The sequence below is a fragment of the Balaenoptera physalus genome (genome assembly GCF_965194825.1).
Source record: "Balaenoptera physalus genome assembly, chromosome: 4".
Lineage (NCBI taxonomy): Eukaryota > Metazoa > Chordata > Mammalia > Artiodactyla > Balaenopteridae > Balaenoptera > Balaenoptera physalus.
Genome location: NC_138891.1, coordinates 65,825,252 through 65,837,583, shown reverse-complemented (window position 1 = coordinate 65,837,583; position 12,332 = coordinate 65,825,252). Strand labels below are relative to the sequence as shown.

At 41.6% G+C, this 12,332-nt stretch overlaps 1 protein-coding gene and 1 long non-coding RNA gene across 7 annotated transcripts in view; both read right to left on the bottom strand.

The window, feature by feature from the left end:
- ST6GAL1 (ST6 beta-galactoside alpha-2,6-sialyltransferase 1) overlaps nucleotides 1-12,332 on the bottom strand; it is a 137,221-nt gene that overhangs the window by 25,034 nt on the left and 99,855 nt on the right. For all 6 annotated transcript variants that reach the window (XM_082461536.1, XM_082461538.1, XM_082461535.1 and 3 more), the window contains 2 exons: nucleotides 7,479-8,100; nucleotides 328-425 (listed from right to left, as the gene is read on the bottom strand). In XM_082461536.1, coding sequence (XP_082317662.1) covers nucleotides 328-425; nucleotides 7,479-8,061 — 681 coding nt within the window. In that variant the 5' untranslated portion in view covers nucleotides 8,062-8,100. The remainder of the gene's footprint in view (nucleotides 1-327; nucleotides 426-7,478; nucleotides 8,101-12,332) is intronic.
- LOC309660693 lies at nucleotides 5,894-7,472 on the bottom strand. The gene is made up of 2 exons (XR_014263550.1): nucleotides 6,622-7,472; nucleotides 5,894-6,511 (listed from the first exon to the last, which is right to left on the bottom strand). It is a non-coding gene; the product is annotated as an uncharacterized lncRNA (long non-coding RNA).

Here is a 12,332-nt window from a genome sequence, read left to right as displayed (position 1 = left end):
GAAGGGCAAGGGACTTGATTAAGCCAGTGGCTTTGATGTGCTCCTAGTAAATACATTCTACTTCAGAGCCTATGGATTTTCTCGTGTATTCCTCACAACAACCCTGTGAGGAAGGTACTATTATTCTCCCCTCTTTACAGATGAGTAAACAGAGGCATGAGTAACTTAGGCATGATCTTTTAGCTAAGAGAGGCAAAGCTGGTTTAGATGGCAGGCAAGCTAACTGCAGAGTCTCTGTACTGACCACTGCACTCTACTCAGCACCGTCCATGATTGTGTTAGGAAGGAAACTTCTCTCACTATACTTCTGCACAGAAGAAATTTTACCTGAGAGTTCATCAGGCGAATGGTGGTTTTCGTGCCCACATCTTGTTGGAAGTTGGCTGTGGGTGCCCCATTAAACCTCAGGACTGCATCGTGATCATCTATAAACCACAAGGAAACAGAACACGTCAGCAGTGATGATGATGTGAGCATCAGCAATATGCAGAGAGAGCAGTCTGGAGGGAGAGAGGGCAGGAGGAAGGGGAGGGGCAAGAGAATAACACATCCTAATCTTTATCTCCTCCTGGTACACAGGAGACAATGATCATATTTGTATAGTGCAATCAGGGAAAGTTCCCAGACAGAGGTGACCAACTCTCTGCCCAGCCACTGCGAAGGCTAAAGAGGTCCATATGGTGGTGTTCCCGAAATCCACTCAATGATGCCAGTGTGCTCGGGCACAGGGGCAACGTGACAGGGCCAGTGCACTACTCATAGTGGAATCACTATTCCAGTTACCAAAGGAGCAAATCAGATTCTCTTGGTATTACCAGTAGGTCATACTTCTATCCCTGTCAGAAAAATGAAGATTCTACCATAAGCTTGGTCTAACCCACAAGTGCAAAGTGCCCCATGGCATTCTGAAAAGGTTGCATTGCACAGCAAATGAAAGAGATTCACTCTGGCATCCAAGACAGCTCCTGAAGTGTTCCATTTAGGAACACGAGCCCCAGGAAAGGTCACAAACCTGGGTGGTGGCAGAGATGGAAAAGAGGTCATAGAGCTAAACTAAACTCCATATTTTCTATTAAAAATTTAAAAAGCTCTTTGTCAGAAACAATGTCTTAAATCCAGCCAAGATCAAACAGACCATCTTTTTAAAGATCTACGCACTCCCCAGCTCTGGTTCTCTGTCCTTCTAGCTGTTTAAGCAGGGTTTGGAAGACTTGGAGAAGATTCTCTGCCTGGCAATGACCAATCTGATGGGGGAGGGAACTGATGACTTCTAAGATCCATCCTAACCCTGAGCCTCTGTGATCCTATGAGAGCTCATCTCAAGCTTATTGATCCAACAAGCTTCGGTTCACCACTGAAATCTGCACAAGATTTGGAGGTCAGCCCAAACCTCTGTTGTTCTGTTTCTCTCTGTGCGGGTTTATTTTGGGTGGTTCTTCATGCACAAAGGTGGCATCAGGAGAAGAGGGGTAGGAGTGGATTTTGGCTCAATGTAAGAGGATCTAATGGAAAATACCCACAGAATTAAGGGAAGAAAGCCTCCCTCTTTATTTCAATTCTAACGTATATACCAAACCTCAGGAATCTAGACATCTCATTCACAAAAACAACCCTATCCTCAGTCCCAGGACAAAATTTTTATCAAGGTGGTTTAAAAGTTACCTGAGATGCTCATAGTCCAAACATTATCAGATAACAGGACAGGCACACAGAACTGCAAATCGAGCAGGAAGTTTATCTTTACACAACTCAGATTGCAACAGGTTTTGTCAGAATCAGTCACTGATTTCAAAAGTGACCAGTAGTAACCACACTAGAAATGTTGACTTATCAGAAACTCCACTTGGTCAACTTTCCCATTTCACAGGTGAATAAACCTGAGAGTCCCAGTAGACAAGAATGACAAGCTCAAATGGAGTCATTGAGAGTCGAATAAAAGGACTGTTTACAAAGTTGTAGGTCGAGTTTAACAAGGTAGAGATGGACAAGGAAAGGGACCATACCCCAGGGTTGGCCACAGCAGGGAACCAATCCCACCCCTACACCTAAGGCAGCAGGAGGAGCAGAGACCCCATCTGAGGAAGCCCACCTGGTGGGAACTGCGAAGGGAATCATTACCCCAGCCTCTCCTCCTCCCCTCTGACTTCAGGCCTGGAGGGAAAAGGGGAGACACAGGGCCACCTGAAAGGGGCTGAAACTTATAGTCAAGGGAGAGAAGGAGCCTGTGGTTACAGGTTTCTTCTGCGAGGGCGGGGAGGAGGGGGACAGACACCCTGGCCTCACTCTCCTTCTTCTTCTCAGTTTTGTACCAGCGTTACTACTGTCCAGTCCCAAATCAAAGCCAGAGAGCAAGGACACCCAGTTGACACCGTCCAAATTTCTATTTCCCCGGGCACAGAGTCATAGGAAAGCATGGAGAGTGAATTTGGGGGTGGGGGGCAGATGGAGAACGCCCAGCACAGGAGGCTTGAGATAGGTCCTTAGTGTTGACCATGAGAAAGGAGAATGCTTTTATTCCTTCAATAAATACTGATTAAGCTCGTACTCTCTGCCAGACACAGTTCTAGGTGCTGGAGACAATGGTTGTGAGCATGAAATCATGCTCCTTGCCCTTAGAGACCTCGAAATCTACTGCAAGGAGGCAGACAATAGATAAGCACAACAACCCACATTCGAGATAATTACAGATTGTGATTAATACTATGGCACAAAATAATAACCTATAATGGAAAAGAATCTGAAAAAGAATACACACACACACACACACATATATATATATACACACACGTAAAACTGAATCACTTTGCTGTACATCTGAAACATTGTAAATCAACTATACTTCCATAAAAAAATAAAAATTAACAAAAAATACTATGACACGAATAAACTGAGCTGTGTAACAGAGACCCCGAGGGAATCTCCTTTAGATAGAGGGATTGTTCAGGGACTGCGCCTGAGCTGAGACCCACAGGGCGTGGGAAGGGCCCAGGAAAGTAAATTCCAGCCAAAGGACACAGCAGTGTCAAGACCCCAAGGAAGGTAAGGACTTGGCTGGGGACAAGTGAGTGAAGGAAAGAAAAAATAAAAAGTGCAATGAAAGAGGTTGGCAGGAAGCAGATCATGCAGGCTGTGGAGGCCAGGTATGAAGTTTGGATTTTATTCTAAGATTTTAAAAAAATCAATCAAAGAAGAGAACTTTAAAACAGACCACTAAATTTGAGCTCATAAAAAAAGGGATCAGATTCTTGTTTGCCAAACTGTCCTTTGCTATTGCTATTGAAAACTAAAAGACTTTCAACCTCAAATAGGTCTCCAGGAAATCCCTAGGAAAAATCCACAGCTACTGGGATCCCAGAAAACAAGCCTTGGGAAGGCTGTAGAAAACAGGGGCCTCCATTTCTCTGTAACTTAGAATTAGAGAGCAGAGATGCAAATTAGAAAAGGAAGAAATAAATGCACCACGATATGCACGTGATATAACTGCATGCCTAGAAAATTCAATAGAATCAGCTTGTTAGTAAATTCATAAATACATCAAAATCTACTGTGTCCAGGTATAAGAACTCTAAATAGCTAGAAATTGTGGTGAAAGAAATTTTATCATTATTTGGACCAAACATTTCTTATATTTTCCAGTCAGCTTAATGAATCATATAACCATGTATGGAAGACTACATTCTGATTCTGGTTAGGAAAACTAGATATGATACAGATCAGGTTTGGCAAACTATGGCCCACAGGCTAAATCTGACCTGCCTTGTTTTTGTAAATAAAGTTCTATTGGAACTTAGCCAGGTACATTCATTTATTACTGTCTATGGTTGATTTTGCACTGAAATAGCAGAGTCATTGTCAGAGACACTGTATGTCCTCAAAAGCAAAAATATTTACTATCTGGCCCTTTATAGGAAAAGTTTGCTCACCCCTGATAAAAACAATCGTGCTCTCTGAGCTGCTCAACCCAGTCTTCACTCTGCCCAAGAACTCCATCTGCCCCCAAATATGCCCAAATTCCATCCCCCACCCTGGGCTTCCATCATATGGTACCTGCCTACTTCTCTTCCAGCCCTTCTCACTGGCCCTTCAGAATTTGTATGTATGTATGTATGTATGTATGTATGTATGTATTTATCTATCTTGTCCCTGTTCTTTCCTTGTCCTTCAAATGTAAACTTCTTTTCTAGGTTTTCTCATCAGTCCTCTTTCCTGGACTACCACTATCACCCTGATACAAATGACTCCTAAATCTCATCTCCCACCTTGACACTTTCCTGGAAGAAAATACCCAACTGCATAGATATCTATGAAGGGAAATCCACAAACGCTTCAGCACGTCCAAGATGGAACCTGTCCTCCTCCAGAAGCATGGTCCCCTGTGATACAATATAGCCTGCTCCCAAGCCAGAGACCCTGGCTCCTGCCTCTCACTCGAGGTCATTTCTAGTTAGAACCAAGTTCTGTCTCTTCTACCTCATGATGCCTCTCATGTCAGACCATTTCATCCCACCTCCACTACCACCGTTCAACAGGCCTGGCGCTTCTCACTTGGATAAGACGATAGTCCCTAACAGCAGAGAGGCTATACAGCAGTCCCTATGGAGAAGGGGACTCAGAGAAATGAGAAATCTCTCCAAAACCCACATGATCCCATCACTCGCTTGCTCAAAAACCTTCTAGGGCTCTTCGTGGCTTAAAGAATGAAATCCAAAGTCCTTAAGACCATCAACATTCTCTAAGAACTTACCCCCGGCTACCTTTCTGACCTCATTGCTCAGCCCTCTTCACCCTGTGGGGCCCTACGTCCCAGGCAAACAGGATTATCTGTGATGCTTAAACGTACTCTGCACATTTTTCCATGCAGCCTTTGCTTCTTGCTTTTGCCTCAGTTCAGAATGCTCTTCTCCTCTCTTCCAGGGGAGCAAGTCAGGAAGAGTATCAAGGGATTATTTTAACCTGAAAAGGGATTCATTCATTGTTATAAAGCTACAATCACCATGAGGCGCAAGAGCAGAGATGAGGCTACGTGTGGGCCCCTTGGAGTCAAACACCCCATTTTCAAGTCCCAGTCTACCGTTAACCAGCTGCGTAAACTCTCTGAGTGTCCACACTTAGCTCCTGAGTAAAATGGGAGCAATAATCGTACCTACCGCGTAGGATTACTGGGAGGATTAAAAGAGCAAGCTTGTTATGCACACAGCAGGTGCCCCATACATGTTACTCCTATTAATTCTAATATTTTTTAAATGTGCTATTGCTTGAAATGAATATTCAAACAAATCTAAGACACTTTACATGTATGCGTATCAAAAACAATTGAAAATGACTGTGCCCAGCACTGGCTGGTTTGTGGGGCTGCCGGAGGCACAACACATTGTTACAGTCCCTCTGGTAAACAATTTTGTAATGGACCAAAAAAAAAAGAGCCATGAAACATATCTTACTTTGGTCTTCTACCGCCACTCCTGAGGATACTTCCCCTTTGGAGGGCAGCAGTAGTCACTTAAGGTGTCTTCCCCAAAACCTCCTTTGCAGTACTATTTATAAGAGCAAACAGTTTGAAACCATTTGATATGTTCAACAGTTGGGACTAAGCTGGACAAATTCCAGGTGTAGTGGGAAGGCTGGGGCCTGTCGAGCTCAGAGGCCTTTAACAAAGGGCCTTTCCTTTCCCTCTCCTCTTTGTATTCTAAGTTCCTATTTGGTATTGTTGATGAGTCCATGGCCGAATAAAAGAATACATGAATGAATTCCTTAAAATATTTGTTAGACTAAATGCCCAAAGGAAATAACCCTATAAAAGGCAGGACATTTGAAGTGTAGCACGCAATTTTTGTTAGATCTCAGGATCAAAGTCCTTCCATGGAAATACATATTTGAAATTATAACTCCAGTCTATAGAAAAAGGTTATTTTAATTAATGTTTAGTTAAATCCATAAAACTCCAACGTTTTATGGAGTCCATAAAAATAAAGATTATAGTTCCAATTCATGGGAGTATTAGGCTCTGCCTGAAACTGCAACATGATTCCAGCCAGGCAGACTATAATGACTTGGGAAGAAAGAAAGAAATGTAGTTCCATTATGGATGAACAAAAACCAATTACATTTCGTTTCTAGAAAACAAAGTCCAAAAGAAACCAAAAAAAGCAAAAGCAGGAGCAGAAGTTGGGGTGGGACTGGTTATCTTGGCAGCTTTTCTTCCAAAGTGCTGCCTATTTGGAGAGTTATGAAATATGACCTCACCACTTCTTTCTGCTCTAGAGAATCCAATTTGCTTCTCCTTTTCTTCTTTTGAGAGCCTGTGCTTGGTTTCAGACCATTTTTCCTGGCAGTCATATAAAGGAAATAAAAAAAGGAGACACATGACCTCACCTGCTCCAGTACCTTCCAGAGCCTGACAGAAGAGCTAGGCTTCCTGTGCTTTGCTTTCTTTAGCCTGATTCATTTCGCAATCGTGGAAAACACATTCTCTCAAAATAAGGGAACTAAGGAGCTTTAGGCAAATCCATAGCTCTGTGTTGTACACAGGTTTACAAATCTGGATAAACTTTGTCTTTTTTTTGGTTTATTTTTACTGAGAAGTATAGTTGATTTACAAAGTTGTGTTCGTTTCAGGTGTACAGCACAGTGATTCAGTGAATCTTTTTCATATTCTTTTCCCTTAGAGGTTATTACAAAATATTTAGTATAGTTCCCTGTGCTATACAGGAGGTCCTTGTTGGTTATCTGTTTTATATATAATACTGTGTATATGTTAATCCTAAGCTCCTAATTTATCCCTAAATCTTTATTAACTGTGAAGAATTTCAAGAAAAGCAAATTGATATATCCTGACCGGTGATTTTTTAACCTTTTTTGGGGTCACAACTGAAAGCTATGGACTCTCTCTTTGGAAAAATGCAGACTGATTTACACATATACACACATGTTATACACTCCTAATCAGCACATATTTTTGCACATGATTTTAGGGATTCATGGACCTCCTGAAGTTGGTCCAGAGTCCCCAATTAATTCTTTTCAAAGAGAAAAACTAAAAATTACCCAGGTAGTTGAGGCCAAAAGAGACAATTAGTCGCTAATTAATCAGTAAATTACAGAATTTCAGGACCTGAAGGAAAAGTAGAGATCTATGCTTTAAATATTTTTAAATGTCAATGTAGTGTTTTGCTTATTGGTAGCAGTGGAACTTTCTTTCCAAACAAAATCTTCTGTAGAACACCAATATTTAAGACAGATCAAAATAAAGCCATTCTAGTTGATAAAGGTGCTGGAAGACTGGATCCCCACCCTCTCCACTGCCCCCGTGCCACCTCTGACTCATGAAGGACAGTTGAGAAACACTGATCTGGGCCTGCTCCGCCAGTGCATGGAGCCATACTGGGACTCCTAGCCTCCAGTACTGTCCACATGCCCAGATGCTCCAAATGAGTGAGCACTGGCTGCTCAGACAACAGTCTTAACAGCCCAGAACCCACCTATTTCTTGACCCAGTTGGGAGGACTTCAGAGATCCCGCTGATGAGACGACAGCACACCTGCCCCACGGCCCAGCCTTGGTCCTAATGTTCTCCTGAGGCAGGTAACCCTCCCATTCAGAGGTGTTGAAGGGAAAATCTGTGGCCTCTACCATTGAAACGTTCACGTGGTCCCGAAGGCGGCAAAGCAGGGCCTCTGCACCACACTTAACACCAGGCCCTGGCCCCTTGTAGGACACTTTGTACTTGTTCATGTTCAGATAATTCTTCCAGATCTTCTGCAGCCTGGGGGTAAGGTTTTTGGTGGAGCTGTCCTTGTTCCACACCTGGAAGGTAGCCTCCGGCTTGGCCTTGGGACCACTGAGGGCCCGGCTGCCGCTCTGGGGGCTGTGGGTGCCACTTGAAGACACAGATTGGGAACCAGACCTCAACACCTGGAATTCCTTGGTTTGCAGTTTAAGGGACTCATAGTAACTCCCTTTCTTCTTTTCCTTCCATACACAGATGATTGCAAACAGGAGAAAGACCAGCACACAGCAGCTGAATTTTTTCTTCAAGTTAGTGTGAATCATAATGAAAGACATGTTCAAGGAAGCCACGCTGTCCTGAGCAGGAAAACAGGCCTAAAAAAAAAAGTGAGACAAGGCAGAAAATGATGTAAAGAATATCTAAAAGTAATGACGGGCTGAGCAATGGCTTTAGAGTGACAAGAATTGAATTCCAGCCCAGGTCTATCTCCCACCAGGTCTGCAACCTTCAGCAAGTCTTAAAAAAAAAAAAAAAAATCACCCTCAGTTTGGGCTTGAAATGTAGAAAGTAGTGCTCAGACACTCCTGTCTTCCTCTCCGAGCCGTGAGCACATTATGGACTCGCCCACCACTCCTTTGTACTCGCTGAATCTTAGTTTCCTGTTGTCTTGGTCTAGCTTCCCGACTGCTCTCTGAGCTTCTTGAGGTCAGGAATCACATTTTACACATTCGGTTTGTAGGGCCTTACACTATTTGTTCAAGGAAGGCATACATGCTTGAAAAATTAAAAGAAAAAGGCAGAGCAGGCTGAGCGGTCTACATCACAAGAAGCCAAACTCCCTGAAAAGGCCCAGCCTCCTTTTAAAATTGCCAGAAAGAGACCTCTTGCCATAGACAGTGTCATAGGTTTGTGATGCATCTCTCTAAGGCAGGGGTCCCCAACCCCTGGGCCGAGGACCGCTACTAGGAACCGGCCACACAGCAGGAGGTGAGTGGCGGGCAAGCGAGCGAAACTTCATCTCCCCATCGCTCCCCGTGGCTCACATTACCGCCTGAACCAAACATCCCCCAACACCCCGCCCTCCCCCTCCCATCCATGGAAAAATTGTCTTCCACAAAACCGGTCCCTGGTGCCAAAAAGGTCAGGGACCACTGCTCTAAGGGCTCTGGTGCTAGACTCCTGCATGAGAAGAAAGCCAAGGGTCAGCTTCACAATATAACATTCAGGTTTATGGAGTTCTGCATGAGTACTAGAAAGTGGCAGAAAACTGACTCACCTCACGGTGGAAGAGGGGAACTCCTGGTAAAATAGCAGATAAGTGACCAATTAAGGAAATGAAAACAAAAATGCATTAAGCACACAAGAGGTTATTTCATTCAATTTCATCATAAACCGGGGGCACTGTGATGTACAACTTCAGTTCGCACTGTGTTTATAATAATCTAATATGAAGGGCATCTCCTGAGCTGTGCAGAAAGGCCCTGACCATTACCACCCATGAAGGTGCTATAATCTCGATTTTTATAGATAAGTCACCCGAGGCTCTGAGAAATTAAGAGAAATGCCTAGGATCATAGAGCTGAGTGAATGGTAGAATTGAGAGTCAAATCCAAGTGCACTTGATTCCCTAAATCCATGACCCTTTCACTGTATCATGTACAGAACTGCTGGAAGTTCTGGAAAATTTCATTAAGCAAATAGAGCCTGAATAGGCCCCTTTATATCTGGGTAAAGACCTACTTAGTTTTCCCAGAATTTATTGTGAAACTGAACGGAAAATGAAAGTACTCTGAACTCAAACAATGTCTGTATCTTCTGGAAAACATTAAATTCTTCCCAAGTATCTAGGTTTATTTACCGTAATGAGTCTAAGCAATCACCCCCAGGGTTTTGCTAACTGATTAGGAATCTATACAACAGTAATTAATACAACATTGTAAATCAACTATACTTCAATTAAAAAAAAATTCAGGAAAAAGAAAGAATCTATAGTCCATTTCAATGAAGCCTGCTCCTAAGCATATCAAGGATAAGGTGGTAGGAGTACTGAACTGGGTATCACAAAACCTGGCTTCTTGTCCCCATTCTTGGTGACCCTAGGCAAGCCTCTTAACCTCTCTGTACCTAAGTTTCTGTGTAGTAACCATCTCTGCCCTGTCTCATTCGCTGAGTGCTGGGAAGACCAAATGAGAATGGTGTTCATGGGCTTTGAACTAGGTAAATGTAAAGGCACAGAAGGTTAGAGCAGCCCCTAGGCATGAGGGCCACGTTGAGGCAACGTGGGACAGCAAACGATGGCGGAGTGGAGCACTGGCCATGGCTCATCAACCTGAACATCAGGTCTTTCATCAAGTATAACTAAAGTATAATTATAATTGAAGTATAGTTCAGTTATAATATTAGTTACAGGTGTGAAACATAGTGATTCAATATTTTTATAGATTGTGTACCACCATTACAATATTATTGACTATAATCTCTGTGCAGTACATTACATTCCTGTGACTTATTTATTTTATAACTGGTAATTTGTACCTCAAATATCCTTTACCTATTTCTCCCATCCCCCCCATTGCCCTTCCCTCTGGCAACCACTAGATTGTTCTCTGTATCTGTGAGTCTGTTTCTGTTTTGTTTGGTTGGTTTTTTAGATTCCACATATACGTGAAAACATACAGTATTTGTCTTTCTCTGTCTGACTTATTTCACTTAGCGTAATATCCCTTAGGCCCATCCATATCTGAAAATGCAAGATTCCATTCTTTTTTATGGCTGAGTAATATTCATTGTGTGTATATATGTACGTATATATCACATATTCTTTATCCATTCACTCAGGATGCTTCCATATCTTGGCAATTGCAAATTATAAATAATTCTGCAGTGAACATTGGAGTGCATAAATCTTTTGAATTAGTGTTTTTGTCTTCTAGGATAAATACCCAGGAGTGGAATTGCTGGACTGTATGGTGGCCCTATTTTTAATTTTTTAAGAAAACTCCATACTGTTTTCTGTAGTGGATGCACAAATTTACATCCCCACCAATAGTGTACAAGGGTTTCCTTTTTCCACATCCTTGCCAACACTTATTTCTTGTCCTTTTGATGATAGCCATTCTGACAGGTGTGAGGTGCTATCTCATTGTGGTTTTGATTTGCATTTCCCTCATGTTTAGTGATAGCGAGCACTTGTCTTCTTTGTCTGAGATTAACTGACCATATGTGCATGGGTTTATTTCAGTCTCTCAATTCTGTTCCATTGATCCATGTGTCTGATTTTTTTTTTTTTTTTTTGCCAGTACCATACTGTTTTGATTACTGCAGCTTTGTAGTATAGTTTGAAGTCAGGGAGCCTACCACCTCCAGCTATGTTCTTTCTCAAAATTATTTTGGCTATTTGGGTTCTTTTGTGGTTCAATACAAACTTTAGGATTACTTGTCCTAGATATGTGAAAAATGTCATGGGTATTCTGATAAGGACTACAGTGAATCTGTAGATTGCTTTGGGTAGCATGGACATTTTAACAATATTAATTCTTCTGATCCATGAGCAAGCACAATATATCTTTCCATTTGTTTGTGCTGTCTTCAATTTCTTTTATCAATGTCATAGTTTTCAGAGTATAGGTCTTCACCCTCTTAGTTAAATTTATTCCTAGGTATTTTATTCTTGTGATATGATTGTAAGTGGGATTCTTTTCTTGATTTCTCTTTTGGATAATTTATTATTAGTGTATAGAAATGCAAGAAATTTCTGTATATTAATTTTGTAGCCTGCAACTTTACTGAACTCATTGATTAGTTCTAAGTTTTTTGGTGGCATCTTTAGGGTTTCCTATACATAAAATCATGTCACCTGCCAATAGTGATAGTTTTACTTCTTCCCCTCCAATTTAGATTCCTTTTATTTCTTTTCCTTTTCTGATTGCAGTGGTTAAGACTTCCAGTACTATGCTGAATAAAAGAGATGAGAGTGGGGATCACAGAGGAAATGCTTTCAGCTTTTCACTGTTGAGTATGATATTAGCTGTGGGTTTGTCATAAATGGCCTTTATCATAATAATAATTATTATTATAAATGGTATGCTCCCTCTATACCCACTTTGTTGAGAGTTTTTATCATGAATGGATGTTAAGTTTTGTCAAATGCTTTTTCTGCATCTATTGAGATAATCATGTGATTTTTAGCCTTCATTTTGTTCATGTGGTGTATCACATTGATTTGTGGATATTGAACCATACTTGAATCCCTGGAATAAATCTCACTAGATCATGATGTATGATTCTTCTAATGTATTGTTAAATTTGGCTTCTAGTATTTTGAAGAAGACTTTTGCATCTATGCATCAGGGATATTGGCCTATATTTTTCTTTTTTTTGTAGTGTTTTTTTTGGTTTGTGTATCAGGGTAAAGTTGGCCTCATAGAAGGAATTTGGAAGTGTTCCCTCCTCTTCTTTTTTTTTTTTTTGCATAGTTTGAGAAGGATAGGTATTAACTCTTCTTTAAATGTTTGGTAATTCCCCTGTGAAGCTGTCTGGTCCTGAACTTCTGTTTGTTGGGTTTTTTGGGGTTTGTTTTGTTTGTTTGATTGATTTCTGATTCAAT